Source organism: Suricata suricatta, chromosome 4, assembly GCF_006229205.1.
Source record: "Suricata suricatta isolate VVHF042 chromosome 4, meerkat_22Aug2017_6uvM2_HiC, whole genome shotgun sequence".
NCBI classification, from domain to species: Eukaryota; Metazoa; Chordata; class Mammalia; order Carnivora; family Herpestidae; genus Suricata; species Suricata suricatta.
The window spans coordinates 78,809,347-78,830,785 of record NC_043703.1 but is presented as its reverse complement, the minus strand read 5'-3'; the positions used below and the strand labels follow the sequence as shown (position 1 = coordinate 78,830,785).

General features: G+C 51.8%; 1 protein-coding gene across 1 annotated transcript in view; it reads left to right on the top strand.

Moving 5' to 3' along the window:
• Positions 1–21,439, top strand: part of SH3RF3 (SH3 domain containing ring finger 3) — a 383,052-nt gene that overhangs the window by 252,956 nt on the left and 108,657 nt on the right. Inside the window, exon 4 of the mRNA XM_029937043.1 lies at positions 9,555–9,908. Coding sequence (XP_029792903.1) covers positions 9,555–9,908 — 354 coding nt within the window. The remainder of the gene's footprint in view (positions 1–9,554; positions 9,909–21,439) is intronic.

Below are 21,439 nucleotides of genomic sequence, written 5' to 3'. Positions count from 1 at the left end.
AAGCTCTGTAAGAACAGGAAATATTAGAACTTTTTTCAAGTTTATTATTTAAATTTTTTGCCTTGTTTCAGTTTCTATTATGTGTGTTTTATGATGCACATAATATAGTGGTAGACTAGAAAATAGATGTAATTTACTGGAGCTGTGTGCCCAGAAATCCTTTACTGCTGAGCATAAAGGTCACAGGGCCCTGGATGGATCACTGTGTTGGCCTGGCCCTGGGACCCATCGATGAAGCAGCTACCTGCCTTCTGAATTCTGGGCCAGCCCCATCTCTCTATGGTTCCATCCTCCTTTCTCAGCTACCTAAGGCCTGTGACTTCTGTGAGATGATCCAGTGCTAGCCTAAAACAGTCAGAAATGCATGTGCAAGCACACCCCAGGCAGGGCGCGCTCCTGGGACCGGAGCATCTCTGCAGGAGGCCATGTGCCCACCTGCTGGCACAGTGTGTGGTCTTGCCACCATCCCAGCAGAGAGACGTCCCCATGGGGGCTTAATACGGAAAATAGAGAATAAATGGTGCCTTTGTGTCCCTCTCCTTGGTTGAAAAACAACCATGTTTGTTCCTTTTAAGTTTTATCTTCAGGAAGAATTATGACAGAGGCCCTAAACTAATCTCAAAACTTCCAACAAATGGTCCTTTTGCTTACAGGACACATATTACCAAGGTGCGTTCATAACTGTTGACTGCTTATGAGTCTTTTTCTGAGTTTTGCACATTCTTAGCAAATGAGTGAAGTTTTGTTTTCTTTAATTTGTTTACCAGACTCTTTTTGGAATCTTCCTTTTTGTGGGGCTTTGCTACCAAATTGAGAGTGTAATTGTTGGCACAGGCAGGGAACATAACTCACTATTAAGAGGCTGAATTCAGGGGTGCCTGGGTGGCTCAGTTGAGCATCCAACTTCAGCTCAGGTTATGATCTCAGTTTGTGGGTTTGAGCCCTGCAGAGCCTGGAGCCTGTTTCTGATTCTGTGTCTCCCTCTCTCTCTGCCCCTCCCCTGCTCATGATCTGTATCTCTCTCTCTGTCTCTCAAAAATAAGTAAATGTAAAATATATATTTTTTTAAAAAGAGGCTGAATTCAAAGAAGGGGAAGCCTCAGTCCCTGTGGTAATTAGGTGAGCACCCATGAAGGAAGGGGTGACAACTTCAAGTAGAAGCTGAGGGAGGGGGCCGGGGTGTGTAGTTTCGGTGCAGTGGAGGGAACTGCTCACCAAAAAGGGACACACTGTCTGTCTGTGGGGCAGCTTGAAAGGCCCACAGGGGTGTGGTAATGACAGTGAGGTGATTGCCTGGGCTCACTGGCATGTTGCAGGTGTCTGTGGAGGACCAGGGCCCCCTCTGACCTCAGGAAGGTGCTGTCAGGGCGGCATAGTGGCCACAGAGAGTTACAACGTGAATGTCATTATGGTCCGCAAGAGGGCAAGGGGTTGGAGCAGATTCACCAAGGCAGTCCTTACTTAGCCCAGCTGCCCCTACCCTGAGCTGCTAACCCATGTAGGTATGCTCTGCAAGCTTTCCCAGGGGGTGGCAGAATGGTGTGGTCCACCACTCAGGGGAAGTGCCCTGGCTTCTGTTGAGTCCATGACAATGGAATGTTGAAATGAACAACGTTCCCCATCTCTCACATGGATTCTTAGGATCATGTCTTCCAAAATCCTTGCCTGTGATCAGTCTTTATATGCAAGATGAGGCCATTGTCTATACCTTTGTCTAAGTTGCTGCATATTTCTTGTTTTAAACCTCAGTTACTGAATACGACTTTAGTTCATCAGCCCACCTTGGTGACTGCAGCCTCTCCTGTCCACCTCGGCCACCTTGAGAAGGGAACATGAGAGAATAGAAAAGAGACAGCTGCCCTGTGTGTGTGTGGGTCACACACAGGAGTGCCAGCAGCCAAGGACGATGGCTCCAGTATACCACCACAGTGCTGACCCCTCATAAAATGTTCATTTCTAAGGGTGACGACCCCCTTCAAGGTAAAAAAGCCTCTCTTGTAGCAGATGTGCAACAGATATTATTCAGCGTGTGGGAGAATGTCTGTCCAGACTGTCGGCCCATGGATTACAGCATTCCCTGTAAGAAAGTTTGGCATTGTCAGCAGGCCTGTGCAGTCACCAGCCATTTAAAATAAATAGGAAGGGACCAGAAATAGCAGCTAGGGTCCTACCAGTGTGAGACTTTGCCCAACCTAATTTCCATGCTCCCAATAAGGTCTGGTTTTTAAAAGACTGTTTGAATCTCTAAAATGAACCCAACCTCCTCTAGTGGCCAGATGCATAAATACACCTCAGTAACTATAGTAAGTTTTTAACCCAAGGGTGTATCCATACCAGAAAGCATCCCCACACTCTGCAGTGAAATGCAACAATCATAGACCCAGTGACCTGTGGTAGAAAGGGGAGAGCAGTCCCAATGCTGCCAGTTGTTAACTGTGTAATTTGGAACAAGACACTTCAACTTTCCCTCAGAGCCTTAGTCTTCCCTTCTGTAATATGGCTGTGTCAACCTTGGATGAGACAAGACTTGTGGCAAGGAAGGTGGGTCTCAGATCTGCTTGGCTGGGTTGTCACTGGGCCTCTTGCTTCAACCTGCTCAGTCAGTGATTGGAGCCTTATTTTGGCAGCCTTTCTCTTCAAAGTTCCAGGCTATATTCCAGACACAGCCTTTGGGGAGAAGGAGGAGGGGTACCAGAGCTGAAAGGAAGCCATTCTGTTCTCACTCGCCCCTACTGATGATTTAGCCTTGTAATGGAGTGTTTCACAAATAAGCACAGATCAAAATGCAGTCTACTGTCTCTGCCTGCCCACCTCAGTGAAGAGGGAGGCTCCTGAGATCTTTCCGGACAAAAGTTGTAGACAGGTAAAGGCCATTCTTCATCCACTCCTGATTTTTTGAAGCTCTCAGGAATAATAGGCCAACTACCAGACATGGTGACCTGTGCTCTACTGAGTCCACCAGGGGTGGGAGCAGTGCATTAAAGGCAAATGCCACACCAAAGCTGTCGTTTCTGGTCATGTAGCTCTTTTGTGGGGAGAGTGCTTCACTGTGAAGCCAAGGTTGCAAAGCAGTCTATGTTCTAGTCAAAGCGGGTCTGGTGAGAGCGACATTGATGTCTTCTGGGAGTTTGTACACATGCAGAAACTTGGGTGCTATCCCAGGTCTATGGAACCAAAATGTGCATCTTTAACAAGCTCCCCAGGTAATTCATCCCACACTGAAGTATAAGCTTTATCAGAGCAGCCTCTCTTGCTTCCTATAGCATCCAGGCACCTACACAGAGCTCAGGACACAGCAGGTGCTCAGAAAGTGTCTGTTGTGATCCTGCATTGTGACAGCTGCCTTCCAGCACGGTCATCGCTTTGGATGGATCTCTTCCTAGATTTCTAAGAAAGGGAAAACACTTTCCTCCCTCGGGTCTCCATCACTAGCCCCTCGCTCCACACCACGGATGTGTTAGCGCTGTATTTCCCAGCTCTGGGTTAGAACGGAGGGCTTCCTCTGTTATTTCGCTTGAGAACTACAGGGGAACCTTTCATGTTACATCTGATATCAGCCTGCATCTCTGGTTTTCCAATCTTATTCTTTCTTTAAAAAAAATTCCTACCACATTCCCTTCCATATAAATTCCTCTTGATTTGAAGTGGTGATATCTGGATAAACATGCTCTGCCCAGGCCACCATCTCTGGCACTTTCCTGGACAAAGTGCCAAAGTCCTTTGCTAGTCTTGGGCTCACCAAGGGGCCTCAGGGCTCATGTAATCCTGCAGGTGAGAGCCTTCTTTATTTAACCTGGTCCCCAAATTCACATGCAGCTGGAATGCCACCACTAACTTAAATTGAAGAGTACTTCCTGTGGAACTGTTGGAACAATGGAAAGAAGAGACCCTTCAGTTCTCACATTTGCAGATGCTTCTGTGGCTGGAGGGAAGAGTGGTGTGGGGAAAGAGCACATCTGAACTGACGAAGTTGGTGAGGCAGCGTCCTGGGAAGAGGGTCCTAAGCCACAAAAGAATGTAGTCTGTGATGGGTGTGTGGCTATGGCTGACTGCTATGTCCCACCCTCAGGACAAGACCCCATGAACTGTGTGTGGTGGTTGAGCTTTTGGATTCAGGGCTGGCTCCAGTAGAGGGCCTCCTGCAGAGGGGGAGGGGGCAGGCCTACCATGGGTGCCCTCCAGGTGCCAGTGACTGTCCTCAAGATACATGAACAAACCCAGCGAGGCTTACACATGTTGGTGTCACTACTTTGTTTCCATTTTGTATGGAATTCAGAAATATCTTTGATTCCCATCCCAAAACAGTCAAAATGGGAGTTATTGGGTACATTGGTTAATCCCCGATTTTGTGGAGGGATATGGGTGAAAACAGAGCAGTCTATAACTGTGTGTTCTTGTCTCTGTGGGTTGGAGAAATAGATGAGGTGACTGGCCACATGCAGGTGGAGAAGCAGACCTCTTTCCAGAGAAGCATTGGGGCGGGGGAGGGGCTTGGAGGAGAGCGGGGAGCATCCTGGGGCACAGTCCCAGGAATCACTCATTCTCCTCACACACCACCCTTCACAGCCACTCACAGAGCATTCTAGCATTCTGGTTGAAGGGGAAGGGAGGGAGCTGACTTCAGTGTTCACCCCCTTCTGGGCCCTCCCTTAGGACCTCCAGGCTAACCAGGCAGGACCCCTCAGGCCGACGAGGCGGGACCTTAGCGCCTGCTCAGCGGAGGGCAGAGCCATCTGGTTTCTTGCAGTGTGGAGGGTGCAGGCAGGCAAGCACACATTGTCCCCACTTGGAGTCTGAGGAAATGGGAAGTCATGGCTGCACTTAAGGGTTTGACGTAAAAGCTGCCATCCCCAGTAGATGCTGGTAATGGGCCCATGTGGACTGGGATGGCATTGGTGGCACCTGCCCTGAGCACCCTGTGACACAACTAATTGGAACTTACTGGGCAGATGATGGCATCTCCCCTCAACAGTGAGCTTCACCGCCAGGACTGAGTCACAGAGCTGCAGCAATCAGCATGGTCTCTGCTGGCCCACAGTATGTTTGCCGGCCACAGTGCTGTCTAAGCCTTATAAGCCTGGCTGTCCAGTGGAGGGTGGCAAAGGACCGGTTGATCCCATGTATATAATGGGTCCAACAAGAAGCCACTTGTCTCAAAAGCAAAGATTCGGTAAAGAAGATAAAACTGAACTGTCTCTTCATGGGGAGGGTCTTTCATTGGTGGGTCCCTTGCCTGTTGCAGAGATGTCAGGGACCCTAAGGCTGCTGGTGACATGTGGAGAACTCACCACTTGGAAGCAGCCCTCCCCACTCCTGAAGCTTACCCAGAACCTCTATCTTTGGTGGACATTTTTCAGCCCTCCCTTTCAGTGCCCACTGTGGGCATGAGTGAAGGAGGCATGAGTCTACACCTGAGTCTCCTCAAGAAGGAGGGCAGCATGGTTGGCTGTGAGCAGCCTGCTAGAGATACGTCCTAAAGCCAGGCCAGCATTAGAATGAGCCATGCGGCCACTGGAGGGTGGGGTACTGGAAGGCCAGCCCCTGCGGTGCTGCTGGCTGCTGTGGCACCACCTTAGATCCCGGTTCCATGTGTTCTGGATGTGTGCCCTCCTGCTCTGTCAGTGCCCGGATATTCTGGAAGTTTCTAATACTCAGCAGTCATGGGGTGGCTACGTGAGACACTACAGAGCAGCTGCTCTGGGGAAGAACAGAGTTGTTTTAGCCCAGCCTTGGGCATTATCAGTGCCGTTATGTCTGCGTAATAACGTGCCACGTGGAGACACATGGCAGAAAGGGTTGAGGTTGTGCTCTGATGCTGGCAAATGAAAGTCCTTGTATCTGGTGCTTCCTGCTTCTCTGTGTCCCTCTTGGCCCTGCAGCAGGGATGTAGAACACGGGGCTCCAGGAGGACAGCCCCATGGAGGGCCATGGGACACAGCAGCCACCGGTTTGTTCTGTGAGCTAGCACTGTTGAGGAAGCAAATGAATAAAGTCATAAAATAGAGCAAAAACAGCTGAGCCTGGTTGGAAAAAACATTTCAAAGGAAATAATCCTGGATTTAGATCACACATTTTGGGGCCTACAGTGAGTTTTTCAAAACCTCCCTCCGAAAGGTATTTGTAATGGAAATGCTGACAGGCCTGGGGTCCTGCTCCTGGGCTGCCTGTAGGCAGCTGGCCATCCACCGCTGCTGTGTGTGTGATCTACTTGGCATTATGGACAGGAAGCATCCCCTGCTCTTACTGCTTAAATTCAGTGGAGCCTTCTTTTTTTTTTTTAAGCGCATCAGGATGCTACCAGCTACAAACCCTAGTAGTGTGTGCTGAAGGAGAGCCTGGTGTTTTCCTCTGCCTTCCCTGACTGGGGTTTCCAAACCCAGGCCTGAAGTCAGACTTCACTACAGGTGGGGATGGGCGTGGCCCCTCTTCGTGGCATGGCGCTCCCTCCCCTGATCCAGCCTGCATTCCAGGCACAGCCTATGACCTGCAAGTGGCTCCCGCACCAGGGACCTGCAGACCCACAACTGGTTCCAGTCTGCCTCCCCCTGCCTGCAAGGACCATCCACCTTTGTGGATTCCGATGTGCTCCTCCCAGCCCCACCCCTACCCCTGCTCCATCTGAGCCCTCTGCAGCCACCAAGAGCCTGCTCAGTCCCATTCTTACCTGGGGGCATCAGGCTGCCCCCAGCAGCCTCTGCTGACTCACCTCTTCCCTGAACTGGCACCTCAGACTGTGTCTTACCCTCAGCACTGAACTCTGCACACTCTAGGTCCTTTGTATTGGCTTCCTTCCACCTTCTTTGTCCCCCAACTGGTTTGCAGCTGTGCTCATGTTTCAGGAGGGCCCTGTGTTCTGCCTCCTCCCTCAACTTCCCAGGCAGGGCACTCTCTCCCTCTGAAGTCCATTCAGCCTGGGAAGTGGCCCTGGTGCAGGGGAGGCCCTGCCCTGCCAGTGCATGAGGCAGAGGGGCACATGGGGTGCCATGCACCCTCTGGGAGCTCCCTCGGAGCAGCAGAGCTGGGCCAAAGTGTGGAGAAGGGAGATTTGTCTTTGGTGTACCCCTTTCTCTTTCAGTGTCCCTAATCTCTGCCCTTGGTGGCCCCTCCCTTAGACACCCTATGTCATAGTCCTTTGCTGGCAGAAGACTAGGTGGACAGTCTTGACCAAGCCAAGACCTGTCCCAGGCCCTAAATAGGATACTGACTCTAGGGCCACCTCTATCCCCATGGCACTCATGTGAGATCTACCAGGCCTCGCCTGGGGTGGCTTGCTCTGCCTAAACATCCTGGAACTCTGGGTCTCCAAGACTTGTTGGTCAGCTTAGTCCCACTAACCCCTGACATTCTGCCTGTAGTGGGAATGTTATTTGTACCTCCTGTGCATGGCTGACATCCGAAGCCCACCCCCACTACATTGTGGCAGAACTGTGGGGACCCTGCTGCCAGCATCTCAAATCCCAGGGGGGCAGTAGAGCCCACTCAGCCTTCTGGATGGCCTGACACTGCACATTTCTCTATCTGATCCTCCTTTCTCCTTTTCTAATTCTCTTTTCCAGTTTTATTGCAGTGGCAAGGGCAAGTGCAGAAGCACATCCAAGGCGCTATGCCACCCATCAATGCCAGCCTGCCCAGGGCAGCTTGCCTGTGAAAGCATACTTCCCTCCACTCCTGCCCACTCCTTACGAGCCACTGGAGGGACAGGCATGCCTGTGCTTGCCTCACTGGTCACACAGAAAACCCTGGCCAAGGCCCAGATCTTGAAGTACATTTTATGAAAACTGGTGCTTCTTCAGAGTGGTGGGAACTTTTCACCATTGAGACCAGTAAGAAGAAATGAACGGGCTGGGAACATCCCTGTCCACCTACAAGAACACAGCAGGCCCCTGGCTATTTCTACCTGTTCCGTGTCAGGCCAGGGAGGTGTGCTTGGGGCACATTCAGAAAGAGACTGGAGCTGAGCAGTGACTGTTTTCAGTGCCTTTGCCCCTAGAAACTGCACAGAGCTAGTGTCTATGGGCTAGGAATTTGGGATACAGTATGTGGAGAGAAGAAAGGACTGAGCAGGCAGGGATGGAGGCCAGCTGGCTTTGGAAAGACAGCGGGAGCTCTGCCCTCCTTGCTCTCGGCCGTAGCCAGGATCCAGGTGCATGCTGCTGCCTCATGGTCAAGAAGCTGGTAGGGCACCTGTGCCCACTGGTGTAGGTGTCCCTGTGGCTGCTACTCCCAGCACCAGCAGAGCCACATCATGCTGATGGAAGCCGTGTGTCAGGCCTGCCCAAGCCCATGACACCTGCAGCTGTTTCTGTTTGCTCAGGGTCAAACAAAAAGCAAATGCTTGTGTTCCTTCCTGATCATAGGTTCTCCAGAGGGCTAGCTGACATTGGCTCAATTTCTTGTGCCATGTGTGAAAAGATGAGGGAGAAGGAATGGGATTTTGCAGGCATTACCTAGCATAATATTTATTTAACCCATCTCGTGAAGATGCTCCCAAGCTGATTCTCATGTCAACCTTCTTCCTGGTCACGCTGCATACATAGTAAGCAGCTCCCCATCCTTCATTCTTTCCATCAGCACATGCTCCTCCTTTAGTACAAACTTAGTTTGAGCCAAGTGTGGACCAAGAAGGAAGGGCTCCATTGTACATCTGGAATGAAAAACTTGCTCGAAGTGTGGAGTCAGGGGTCAAGTTGACTCATAGAAGGTAACTAACTTGGGACCCCCCCGTCCCCTGTGAGCACAGAGCCCCTCTGGGCTCGGGTGCCACAGCACAGCCCTGTGTCAGCTGGCATGGAGTGCTGACTCCCAGTTAGCAGCAGCTCTCCTGGACTCCAGCCCATCCCACCTTTCCTGACAATTGCCACCCAGGATCCAACTTTTATCAAAGGCAAAGTGTTCCCTGTAAATGCCACTTCTATTTTATGGAACAGGTCAGGAGAAAAGGCAAGGAGCAGTGCCTTACAGAATCTCTGGAAATAGTACAGTATTACCTCCTCACGCACTGGGAGTCATGTCGGCTCTGGGTCTTGACAGCCTGAGTGGAGGCTTGTACGGCAAAGAGCACCAGGGTTCCTGCTCAGCAGGTCACACATTTCCACCACCCGCAGTCACCAGCAGTTAGGGAGTGCATTCTGGTCACACATCTTGCATTTTCCTGCCAGCCTGGCCAAAACTGTGCAAGGCAGGCTGGAACCTGTCACCATATCGAGTGTGGGGTGCATGGCTGAGTGTTCCTTCTTCCTCTCCCTCTGTCCCATGCTCTCTGCAAGTCTGCACCTCACACCCAGACATGGGCAGCCTGGGAGAAGGTTGGGGCTACACAGGGGCAGACAAAAATAGCTGCTCCAGAAACTTTCTCAATAATATGTACACATGTCACCTGCAGCTTCTGTTGTGTTTATTCCCGGCACTGTTCATAGGAATGCCTTGTTGGAAAGTTCTGTGTGATTGTGAACACGTTGTGGGGTTGAACTGTGGACATAGGCTATGAGCATGGAAGGCAGGACTGAGCGTGTGACCTCTATTTAGCAAAGCGTTCCTCTTGCTTCCTCACCTAGCTCAACGACTCAGCCAAGCAGCTCATTGAGATGGACAAGCCATGCCCAGCTGCCGCATCTGGCTGCCATGCCTCCTTGCCCTCTGACCCTGGAGCAGCGGCTAGTGTGGCCCCAGGACCCATGTTAAGCAGCACAGGGGCAGTCAGTGCCTTTCAGCGGCGTGTGGACAGCAAGAAGAATGCCAAGAAGCGCCACTCCTTCACTGCGCTCAGCGTGACACACAAGTCCTCCCAGGCCACCAGCCACAGGCACTCCATGGAAATTAGTGCTCCAGTCTTGATCAGCTCTAGTGATCCGCGGGCTGCGGCCAGAATTGGGGACCTGGCTCATCTGTCCTGCAGTGCTCCTGCCCAGGTAATGTTCTCGGGGCATGGACAGGGAGGTGCCAGGCATCCAGCCCTGGGGTCTGGTGACTTCATCCTCAGCTGCATGTTCAGCATCCCATCCCCAAACCATCATGAGGAAGCCAGTGAGAGCAGTGCCCTTTGGGGTCACCATGGCTTTCTTCTCCCTGCCTGGCCTCAGGAACCTCCTAACCCTTGGTAAACCCATGAGTGGTACTCAGTGCTTGGAAGATGATCTAGAAAGTGTGTGAGGTGCTTCTCAATGGCCCATGGCACAGCCTTTGATTAATATTGGCCCATTACTCAGTTATTCTTTGTCAGTGCATATTCAGTGCCATCTAATTGTGTCTTACAGAAAGTCTGGGTTCAGTTTGTTTTCAGTGCTAGTGTCTTTTTGGCATCTCTGTAACACTTGCCACCCTTACTTCCTTTCAATGGAGCTTAGAATCAGAATTAACTATATTGTTTGGTTACATTCTTCTTCTTACTTTTACAGGTACTTTCTATTTCTAGATTTGGCCCTGGTCCCATTCCACTAGTAGGATAAAGGCAAGGGGAGGGACTTATTCTGTCTTTCAGGCCAGTGCTTGTCTCATATCCTATGTACTAGTCTCTACATCTTGGTCGCTAAGTCCTGTAATTTGTGGGCAATAAGTCCAAGGCTCAGGCTTCCCAGTGTTCCCTAGAGGTTCTGAGTGGATGTTAGCAGAGCTTTCTGGCACCTTCCTCCTGCCCCACAATATGGGCTCTGATTGCCTGGGTGCAGGGTCTGGTGTCCTCTCTGTTTCTCCCTCTTCCTCACCCACTCTCAGCCCCCCTGTCCACAGCCTGTGAGTTAACGAGAGCAGAGGGAAAGTTTCTGGGCTCTGCAGTCTGGGTCTACTATAGACAGGCCTGGGGCAGGAAGGCAACAGATTTTTTTTTAACTTGTGCTTGTCATTGTTCCTCAAGGACTTAAGTCCTTTGCTTATTGCTAGAGAGGACTGGGACCCTGGGTCTCATTTTCTTACAGTTACTCTTGAAGTGAAAGTCATGGCCAGGAGCTAGACTTTCATGAGAATCATTGGAAAAGGTGAGAGGTTAAGCAAAGCAGTTTCCACCTATCCCCCAACCCAAATTAACTCTTGGGGCACATAAGGGGTAGCACTGAGCAGCTATGGGTTAAGGGTGAGCCACCACATGCTGTGACTTTCAGGTATCAGCATGCTGTCCTGGGTCATCTGCACCCAGAGACCAGCCCCCAGCTCTGCCACTGGCCCCGCTGCCTTCCTGGCTCAGTGTGACTTTGCTGGCTTGTGTGTCACACCGGGACGTCCATCCCTGGCCTACCCGAGGACCACCTGGGCTGCTGCAATGTGCCAGGTGCAGGTCCTGCAGGTGGCCACAGTGCCACATGGCACCTACTCCCCACAATGCTGGGAACAAACACTCTGGGAGGGGGACCCAGTGCTACAGTTCTGTGCTTGGGGAGCAGACCTGGGCTTTGTGATCATGCACCTGGAGAAATTGGCATCACTGCAGGTATGCCTCCATCTACATACAGAGGCCTCCCTGTGCCAGGCTGGCATGAGGGGATGGGCTCCAGGCTGGCAAAGCAGGAATATCTGGACTCGTGGTGCCCAGGGGCCTGGAGCAGTGCTGGCCCCAGCAGGTGTTCCATCGGCCCCCAGCCCCCTCAGGCCCCCCCAGACTCAGTATGCCATCCAGGTTGTGGCACAGACTGTCTTCACTGAGAAGGTGAACTCTTAGCCCCTGTGAGAGGAATGAAGGCTGGTCATCAGGATCCCAGGCCAGTTTTGCCCACATGATTGCACCCCTCACCTGCATACCCAGGGCTTCCTGGGCTCCAAGAGCAGAGGGTTTATGACTTTAGGTCATGGATCCCAGAGAATTTTCTTCTGGAGAACAAGAGTAGCTGTTGTCACTGGCAGTTATTAAACCCTGGTCGAACATTGCACAGTGCTGTATAGAAAGTTTGTAGCGTCAGGCCTGTGTGCCCTGGAAGAGCAGCCAGCTGTATGGACAAGGGATGACAGGGCCTATGTTCCTGCTCCCAGCCAGGCTGGCATGAGTGGCCTTGGGTCAGCAGCTCTAGCCAAGTGCGTCTGCAAGATGATGGTGACACGCACCTTGTGTAGAAGTAACTCAGAAGGGGCCACCCAATGTGAGATTACTCTGCTGCTCTTTGTTTAATTAACTTGATTCTAAACCCTGTGGAGGAAAACAAACCAAATGTTAACCAAACACACACACACACACACACACACACACACACACACACACTAGTGTGGGTGATGTGCTCTAAGGAGGTGAGATGCATGGACAAGGGAGCCCCTCGGTAGCTGAGTTGGGGCTTGTCAACATCACTGACTCTTCCCTCTGTTGTGTTCCTTTTTAAAGTGGAAAGGAAGTGTGGAGCCTGTGGTTTCTATACAAATGGCTCTAAAATGCAGTCGCTGTTTCCCTGCTTCTGAGACCAAATGCAGTGAGCACTGAAGCCACAGGGTCCCAGGGGAGTGTGGGGTACACAGCTGTCTGTGGAATTGTGTCCAGGGTGTGTGTGGTGTGTGGCTCACTCCCACGGACCCTGGCAGCTCTGTTCCATCCTCACCTCCTCCTCCATACTAATCTCACCTCCCTCGTCGGGGCTTCATGTATATCCCACCATCAGGAGAGCCAAAAAGGTTGAATTATATTCATTCACACATGAGGAAACTGAGGCCCAAAGGCTGTAAGTCATATCTCAGCGTGATGCTCCTCTGACACCCTCCTTGCATGCCAGCTCCCATCTAGACTGGTGTAGACATGGGACCAGGATGTGGATATCATGTAACCCCTCAGCTTCCTCTTCTGTAAATGTATGGGGCTGACCTCAGGCCCAAGGAGATGAAGTGGGAAAATGCCAGGCAGTCCCCGCAGAGAGCAGCTGGTTCTCTCTAAAGGCTGTCCACCTCTCTCCTCCTCTTTCTCTTTCAGCCTGGGACCTGGTGTTATGCAGTCTAGGGCAGCATCTTGGGAGAGGGCCAGGCTCCCCAGCTCACTAACTATATACCTAGGAGAGTTGCTGAACCTCTTCTAAGCCTAGAGAGCTGCCATTAAGAGCCGGGTTCAGTACTGTCCTATTACCTGTTGACCCTAGAAAAACTGTCCCATCTCTTCTCCCAGAGCCTCAGTTTTCTTGTCCATTAAATGGAGCAACTGTGCAGGTGCTGAGAAGGTGAAATGAGAGCACGGCTCGCCTCTTCTCAGTGGGCATATTGTTGGCTGTGGTGGTTCTCCCTGTTGCTCAGGGGACCAGGGATCGAATCACCAGCCCCAAGATACCAGATAGGGTTCCCAGGGCTCCTGGCTGCATGTATTCTGGCCACTGCTCTGCTCTGAAATGCTCCCTGTGCTGTGCACTGTGCTGCACCCTGGAGGTGCCCGGAGGCCACAGGTAGATGGAGGGGTGGGTGGGGTCAAGACTGCCTACAGCCACACCTCCTGTCAAGGAAGCCTAGGCTTGATTAGCATCTCTATGAGCCTGTGTCCCCTCTGACTGTCATCCACTCAGTGGTCTGTCCCAGTGACAACCAGGCCAGGCAGAGGAGTCTGGTCCCTTGTGTCATGCACCCACCAGGGAAACCAAGTATCTCTCCTAGAATCTGGTGCATTAAGTTCCAGTCACTGTCACGTGGAGGTCTGAACATGCCCCCAGCACAGTCCTGGCCCCACAGCATTGAGGTGGCTGGTCTGGGGTGTGGCCTGAGTTTGGGGACTTGAGAGCTTCTTGGCCCGCTGTGTGCAGTGAGAAGAACCAACACCTCAGACACCAGCAACCTCTGGAGTGTGGTTCTCCTACACTCCAGGCTGTGCCACAGGCCATGCTGAGACCTGGGCCCTGAGTCCATACAGGGTGACCACTGTCCCATTGCTGCAGGGTTCCCAGGGCACAGGGCTGAAGTGCTAAAACCAGGAGCATCGGGCACAGCAGGACAGGTGGTCACCCCACAACAGCCCCCTTCACTGGGCTGCAGAGTCTGCAGGCTTTCTGCAGAAATGTAGTGTGATCCTCTGTGCAAGACCTGTGTGAAGGACCAGAGGCCCATCAGCAGGGAAGGCCGGCTTCATGCTCCTCAGGGGGACAGTGGGAGATGTAAAGGAGGCTGTGAGGCATTGCTGCAGGACAGAAATATGGATCCTGGCTGCCTGGATTCCTATTTGTATGGTGATATGTCGTGCCACCAGAGGAGGCTTTTAAAACCTTCCAATCCCAGGGCCCTGAGTCAGAGAGGGAGGGGGGCACACTGTATTAACCAAGCCTTTGTGCAGGGATGGTGTGTAACAGTAACTGGGGGCCTGGGGGCTGCACTGGACCCCCAAGCCAGACAGGCTCAGGTCTGCTCAAGGGCCTCATTCTAATGCCTCAGCCAGAGAGGCAGTGTTTCCTGAAACTTGAGGAACTTGCTTCCCCTCTCAAAGCCAAGATGTGGGACCAGCGTGCTGTCACAGCAGCAGGCAGGGGGTTGCCATCCTGTGCTGGTGGCAGGAAGGCCAAAAAGATGTCATGTTGCCATGGGAGCCCTTTAAAGCTCCACAGGTGAGTCTGCTGTGCAGCCAAGACGCAGTGCTGGGCCTGAGGCTGGCAGACTGCACCTGGGGGGCTGCTTCGATTTGGCTCTGGCACTAAGAATAATCTGCATGTTTTTAAGGGTTGTTTTCTTCAAAAAGGAAAAAAAAAATAAGATGAACAGGAAAAGGAGAGGAAGAAATAGCCCAGAGCATGAACTGTGGACTCTCTGGCCCTTTACAAAAAGACTTGTGGCTGAGGCTGTTTTGATGAAACAGATGAAAAGAAAAGGAGAAACCTGGCAGTTACGTGGGGTCAGGCCAGGTCAGAGGAGGGAGTCCTCAAGCAGAACAGGAGGAATGTTTTGACTCTGGCCCAAGTTGAAAGGCACCAATTCCACGTCCCCCCCGTCTGAAGCTTGACAGGAGGGTGGGAATGTGGGAGGTTCTGGAATTTGCACCTTTCTCACAACGAACTATGCTGTGGGACGGTTGCCTTCTCATGAGGTTTCTGTGCACCACGTGGGAATCTGGAGGCTCTAGACTTGGCCCCAGGCATCAGTCCTGGAGAGCTGGGTGTACAGAGACTGGAAGGATGGTGGCCAGGGGCTGCCTGTGCCTGCTGGCCCTCCTGGAGGTACAGAGCCACGCTGTGGCCATGGCGGGGAAGGTGGGAGTCAGCACTTCTCCCTCCTGCTTGTCTTCTCTCACTGACTATTGGAGGCCTTGCTTTCTCTTATTTGCTGTTGTTATTATTATTACCAATAGTGCATTTATTTCTTCCTGCCCTCAATTGTCCAAGACCACTGTGGTTGGCTCCAGTTCAGAAAATGCAGGCTTATGAACAGCCAAAAATTATCATAAAAGCTTCCCCCAGACCCAAAACAAGAGAATGGCCTAAATAACAAGGCTTCTAGGCTTCAGATTCCTGACTGACCTGTAGAATAAGTATGGTAACACCATCCAGGGAAGGAGCACGGCTATCTCCTCCAAATGCCACTCATCCTTACCACCCCTGGGAACACACTTCTTCCATCTCACAGTGAATGCAGTGAGCTCTGCAGTTTGCCCTCTGCCTGAACCCCTGCTGCCCACACCCAGCCAGCCAAGGCCAGTGGGTCCTATGTTCCTGCTCCACATCTCCAGCTGGTATCCAGCAGCTCTGGATGCTGTGGGCAAGACTCCCCTCCTGAACCTCTCTTCCCTTTGCTTCTGGGACCCTTCTCAAACTTCTGAGCACTCTTCTCCCCTTAGACCCTCTTCCTCCAACTCACATGTGAACATCAGTGCTCCCCTGGCCTGATGTGGCTCCCACACACACCCAGGGGTTCTCATTCAGCCAACAGCTAACCCCCAAATTGTCTAAACTCTGCTTCCCCAGACCTTACTCAACTATAGAGTCTTTCCTCCTGCTTCCTGACAGCTTCCCCTGGAGAGGTACTCAATATCAATCCATATCAGGAGAGAATAACTTTTCTCCTCTGTCCTCATACCTACTTCCTCCTCTTTATTCCATCTTCTCCAAATTCCTGAGGCTAAGACGCTGTGTCCTCCAAACTCTGCTCTCCCTGTCACCTCTGCCATCCAAGGAGGTGTCAGCTCTAGTTCTGAAGCATTTGCCTCATGCCATTAATCAGAATGAGGTAACTCCTCCACTGTTACAAACAGTTCCTGATACTGGTGTGGCTTAACCAGGGGGCATTTATCATGCATTTGTGCAGTGGGTCAGACAGCCCTCCTGAATGGCATGCCCGTGTTGTCCATCCCTGTTTCCTCTTGTAACTGTGTCTTCTGCAGGACATGGCCTCCAGCAGGAAGAAGGGCCTAGAGAAGATGCCCTTGTGCATGTAACTGCCTCAGCCTGGAAACAGTACTCATCACCTCCTCTCTTGGTTCATTCACTACAACTGGACACTCAGCCTTGAATTAACGTCAAGGGGCTGGCACATGTGAAGAAGCACATGGATGTTGGGCAAGCCCAGCAGTCCCAGCCCCACCCATGGGGGTCCCTCTTTCCATGACACCCACTCTGCTTTGGTTCAGGCTTCTCTGAGCCCCGACTAGCTCGCCATCAACTGATTCCTAACTCCCTGCTTCTGGGATTCCCTCTGGAATCCATATGTAATCAGGCTGGTCTTTCCACAAATGCTTCTGGAGACTGCATTGCCTTAACAAAAACTCCAGGTTCCTTAGTTTGGCCCACAGAGCCATTCAGAGTCTGCCCCAGATTATCTTTTTAGCCTGCCCCACTCAGTCACTGTCCACTCCCGCACTGGCTGCCCAAACCCGCAGCCTGTGCACCCCACATTGGCAGGCTTGAGCTCACACCTTACCAAGATTGATACCTGTGCCCGGCATGCCTGCTTCCTGCTCATTCTCTTCCCCTTTTGTCCTGCTCCCAACACAACACCCGGACACAGCCCTGGATGGGAAACTCCTGCTAACCCTTTGCAGCCATCTGAAGCAGTCACTTCCCCTCTGTAGCTTTCTATGGCTCCAGGACACCTCCCCCAAATCAAATTCATTCCTTCTTTTCCTCTGTGCCTGCAGGACTTTTCCATACATTTATCATGGAAGGTGTGGCCTTTGTCGTTTGTGTATTTGGCTTCTCCCCTGAGCTTCAAGTCTTTTAGGATGAGGACTGGGTGTCATTCACTTCTGCATCATGGCACCTGGGCTGTAGCAGAGTTCATACCCATTCGGCTTTTCCTTGAGTGGGCATGGGGCCTGTGTCAGCCGCACTGTATACTGGGTGGTCTTTTACACTTAACATGATGCCAGAAATGCCACGTGGCCTCCTCACTGCTGCCGGCACCACAAGGGCTCACAATCCATGTCAGCTACAGAGAAGGTACAGCTGCAAGGTGGCCAGCTGAGGGGCTCCCAGGGGTACGTGGTTGGCGGAGCCTCAGATGGCCTGCCCTGCTCACATTTGCACCCTTTGTGAATTATTTCTCCCTGCCATTAGGAGAGGTCAGAGGGTCAGCTCAGTTCTTTGTGAATAATGAAGCAGCACTCATGCATCTCCTTTCTGCAGGGGGAGGGAGGGTTTTCAGAGGAGATGACAGACAGACTATTGAGGCGGACTTCAATTTTTAAAATCCAATTACTTGTTTTAGAGATCCTTGGATCACACTAGAAGGTGATTAGTCACATTTTAGGACCATTCCCTCATAAATCAAACAAGAAACCAAGTGAGTGAGGGAAGTCACCACCAGGCTGCCTGAAGGGCCTTCCTGGGCTCACATAGCTCTGGAGTGCCCTGTATCAGCCAGTGTGAGCCAGGACATGCTACAGTAACAAGCAGCCCCAAACCCTCGGAGGCTTACTCCCACCCACTCTGCGTGGCTGTCTGACCCACAGCGCTCTCTTCCTGGGATGCCAGCAGACACCCACAGGCCAAGTCTGGTAAACAAAGGTTTGGGTGGAACACAGTGCTCCGCCCCCTGCTTATTCACATATTACCTGTAGAGGGTTTCAGGCAACACAGAGGAGCTGCATTGCTGTGTCAGAGATCATATGACTTTTTCTGGCCCTGTCGGAACAATCTTGCTGACCTCTGGTCTAGAATATCACATCCGTGGCAGGGGAGAGAAATGCGCAGTGGCCCTGCTCTACTTGCAGGGGCGGGGAGGTGGAGTCCAGTGAGTGCCTGTGGGGAGGAACGGTGAACAGCCTCATGACACCACTATGCCCAGCATGTCTGTGTCGGACAGGGGCTGGGAGGCTTGAAGAGTTAGAACTGCCATCTGCAGATGACAACAGGAGATAAAACCTGCAGGCAGCATTTCGATGCTGGTTGGTTGAACAGTGGTGCACACTGTTCTGTGGGATGGAGCACGCCACATTTGGGAAAGTCTCCCCAGCTCTGGGCTCTGTCTGTGAAGGGGCCAGGGTCTCACTCAGGCTGACTCCATCGAGCCAAGAGCAGATCCCTTCTCCAGACCCCATATGTGGTGTCAGAGCTGGATGGATTACAAATCAACTTCTCATAAGCAAACAGAAACCCTTGAGATTAGGAAAATGCCCTTTGAAATCAATGGAAGGGGAAGTGTTTGAAATTCAGCAGGGAAAACATCAAAAGAGAACACCCCTCGAGTGTCTTCCTGCATCTGAGAAGTAATTAGGAGAACTGCACTTGGAAGCTTCTAGGGCTTCTCTAAGATGCCCCTCCCCCACCTGCCATCAGAGGGGCATGCACCAGGCTCTCACTCTCCAAGCAGCTGCTCTTATTGGCTGGGTCTTATCTCTGTCACCTGCCATCTCCCTCCCTTCCTGCCAATGTCCTCTGTCACTCACCCACAGGGCAGAGTGCTGATGCTTATTGTTAGCATTTTCAGAAAGTTAGATTTAACTCCATGCTTTTAGAAGGAGGTCCCCAAAAACCAGTACCAAGTGAACATGGGATGAAATAAAAAATTCCATCCTGAGGCTCTTGTGCAAGGAGAGCTTCCTTTCACAAGTCTGGGAGCTACTGTCTGTCCCTGCCTTACCAGCTGTGTCTTTGAGGTAGGGACAGAGAACTGTGGCCTGGCTGTTTTCATCGGCTGCCAGGCTCTTCATCTATGGTATCAGGTGCCAACCAGGTTTCTTTTGCTGCTATGACAAGATAGGAGCTGCCATGTCCACAGTTTCTTTCTGTGCCTCAGGCTATCTGCTGGTGGATGAGGGAGGCACACCTCAGGGAAGGTCCCTGCTGTCACCTTGGCTCTGAATGGGCAGGTGCTGGCCCAGAAATGCAGGTGAGCTACTGGTTCCCTCAGAGCAGCCTTTCACATTTGGTGAGCTTTTGTTAAAGCAGCACCCTGTGAGGGTACCTGGGAGGCTCAGTTGGTTGAGTGTCCACCGCTTGATTTCGGCTCAGGTCATGATCCCAGCCAGGGCTGTGGGATAGAGCTCTGTGTTGGGCTCTACACTGAGCATGTATCCTGCTTAAGATTCTCTCCCTCTCTCTCTCTCCCCCTCTCTCCCTCTCTCCCTGTCTCCCCCTCTCTCCCTCTCTTTCTCTCTGTCCCTCTCCCCCAATCCCCTTTCTCTCTCTCTCTGTCTCTCAAAGACATCCAAGTAAACAAACCACAACAACAAAAACAGCAGCCTGTGACAGATAAAAGAGGGGTTCCTCATAGACCGTCCAGCCTCTAGGACCCATTCAGTTGCCAGGAGACAAGAACACAGATCCATGCCACAGAGAGTGGAATGTAGGGTGCCCCATAGATGAGCACAGAGGCAGGGCCACAGCAGATCAGAAGAGGGAGGGTGGCTTTGCTTCTGGAAGGAGATGAGGAAAGGAGGCAAGAATGGGCACCAAGGATCACTGAGGTAAGAATCCTCTGGGGTCTTCCACCTCCCTTCAAGCTCTGGCACAAAGGCACATTGTTTCTTAGTAGGAGGGCCACCAGGAGGTTCAGAACTTTGCCACCTGCCCCTAATCTCCTAGCTACCTACCCCTGCCCCCACCAGCCCCAGCCACTTGCCAAAGCACACCCTGCTGCCCCTTCCATGCACCCCCCCAGGTGTCATCTGGATGTAGTGAGGGGTGGGAGACTCTTGTGGCTGTCCTGACCAGTCCTCCCTCCTGTCCAGTAAGCTTGCACAGCTGGGCCAGGATAGCCACCAGCTCTCAAAATGTCACCACAGCCTGTGAGTTTCGCCTGACAGGTCTTTTTTTGCACCTTTTGCACCCTTGGTGCCGGGTGTGGAGCTTCTGTGAAGGGGGCTTTCAGAAGCATGGGTGGATGGACAGACACATGGAATTAGAGTTGAGAAGAAGAGTTTCTCAAAGCCTGTGTCTCTTGCAGCCTCCCACTATATAGGAGGCACCTTCTATTTGAAGGCAGAACAGATAGGTCACTGGGAGATGACTAACACACATTTTGTGCAAAGCCAAATGAAGATGCCGTGGGTCTTATGGCCTTACACAAATAAGGGGGGTGGGCCACAGGAGCTGCTGGCACCTTTCTGCAGTTACGACCATCAAGCAAGCTGATATATTCATCCCCTAACCTGGAGCCATTTTTTGGATACTGTTCTCCAATATCCTACCCCTCTTTTTTGGCCATTCCCCTTAAGAATGCTCTGGGGATGCCTTGTTAAGAGATTTTTCCACAGCTGTGGCCTTTTGATCTAGTAAGATGAGAGTAGAATCTGGAAGTTCTTCCTTTCACTATAGATACCTACAGCAGGGGTCAGCCAACTCTTCTCAGTAAAGGGCCATGTAGATAATAAATATTTTAGACTTTGTGAGCAATGTGTTCTCTGTCACAGCTACTCACTCCTGCCCTTGTGGGTAAAAGCAGCAAATGGGTGAGTGTGGTTGGATGCCATTAAAACTTTATTTACAAAAGCAGGGGCTAGCCAGATTTGAGCTGTGGGTGAGTCTGTCGGCCCCTGAGCAGACCACGGAGACTAAGTGAGGGGCCTGTTGGCAAAGTCCTGGAGTCAGTAGGTCAGACACCGTTGAGCAAGCTCCTGCGGGGAGAAGAACGGGCAGGGTGCAGTATTCGAGTTGAGTGGAGGCCTCCTTGAGGACTCCATTCTAGGCAGCCAGCCAGCTTTCCTGAGTGCCAACAAGAGAGCAGTGTGCACAAAGCATGGCCCCTTCCCTCTCCTGGGACAGACCATCTTGTTCAAGCTCCTTGGCCCCTTGACCTCGAGCCACCAGCAGGAGTGCCTCCAGCCCAGGCCCCTGCCCTTCTCAGCCATGCCCCCTCAACCCAAATCCCCTGGGCCAGGGTGTGGGGAGGCATCCCTGGACCCTGTGGCCCTGCAAGCTGTTTATAGTGTTTTTTTTGGAGGCAAGCAGAAGAATCAGGCCAAAATGTTTCATTCTAAAGTTTTCTTTAGGAAGCATGTTCCTAAGAGTCTGATTTATACTCTGTGTTATACAGAGTGGTAGTGTGTGATGAATAAAACATGCTCATTTCACTGCTCCTTGGGGTGATGACAGTGTTTTCTGGACTCATATTAAAAATTAAAACAAGGAGATGTTTTTCT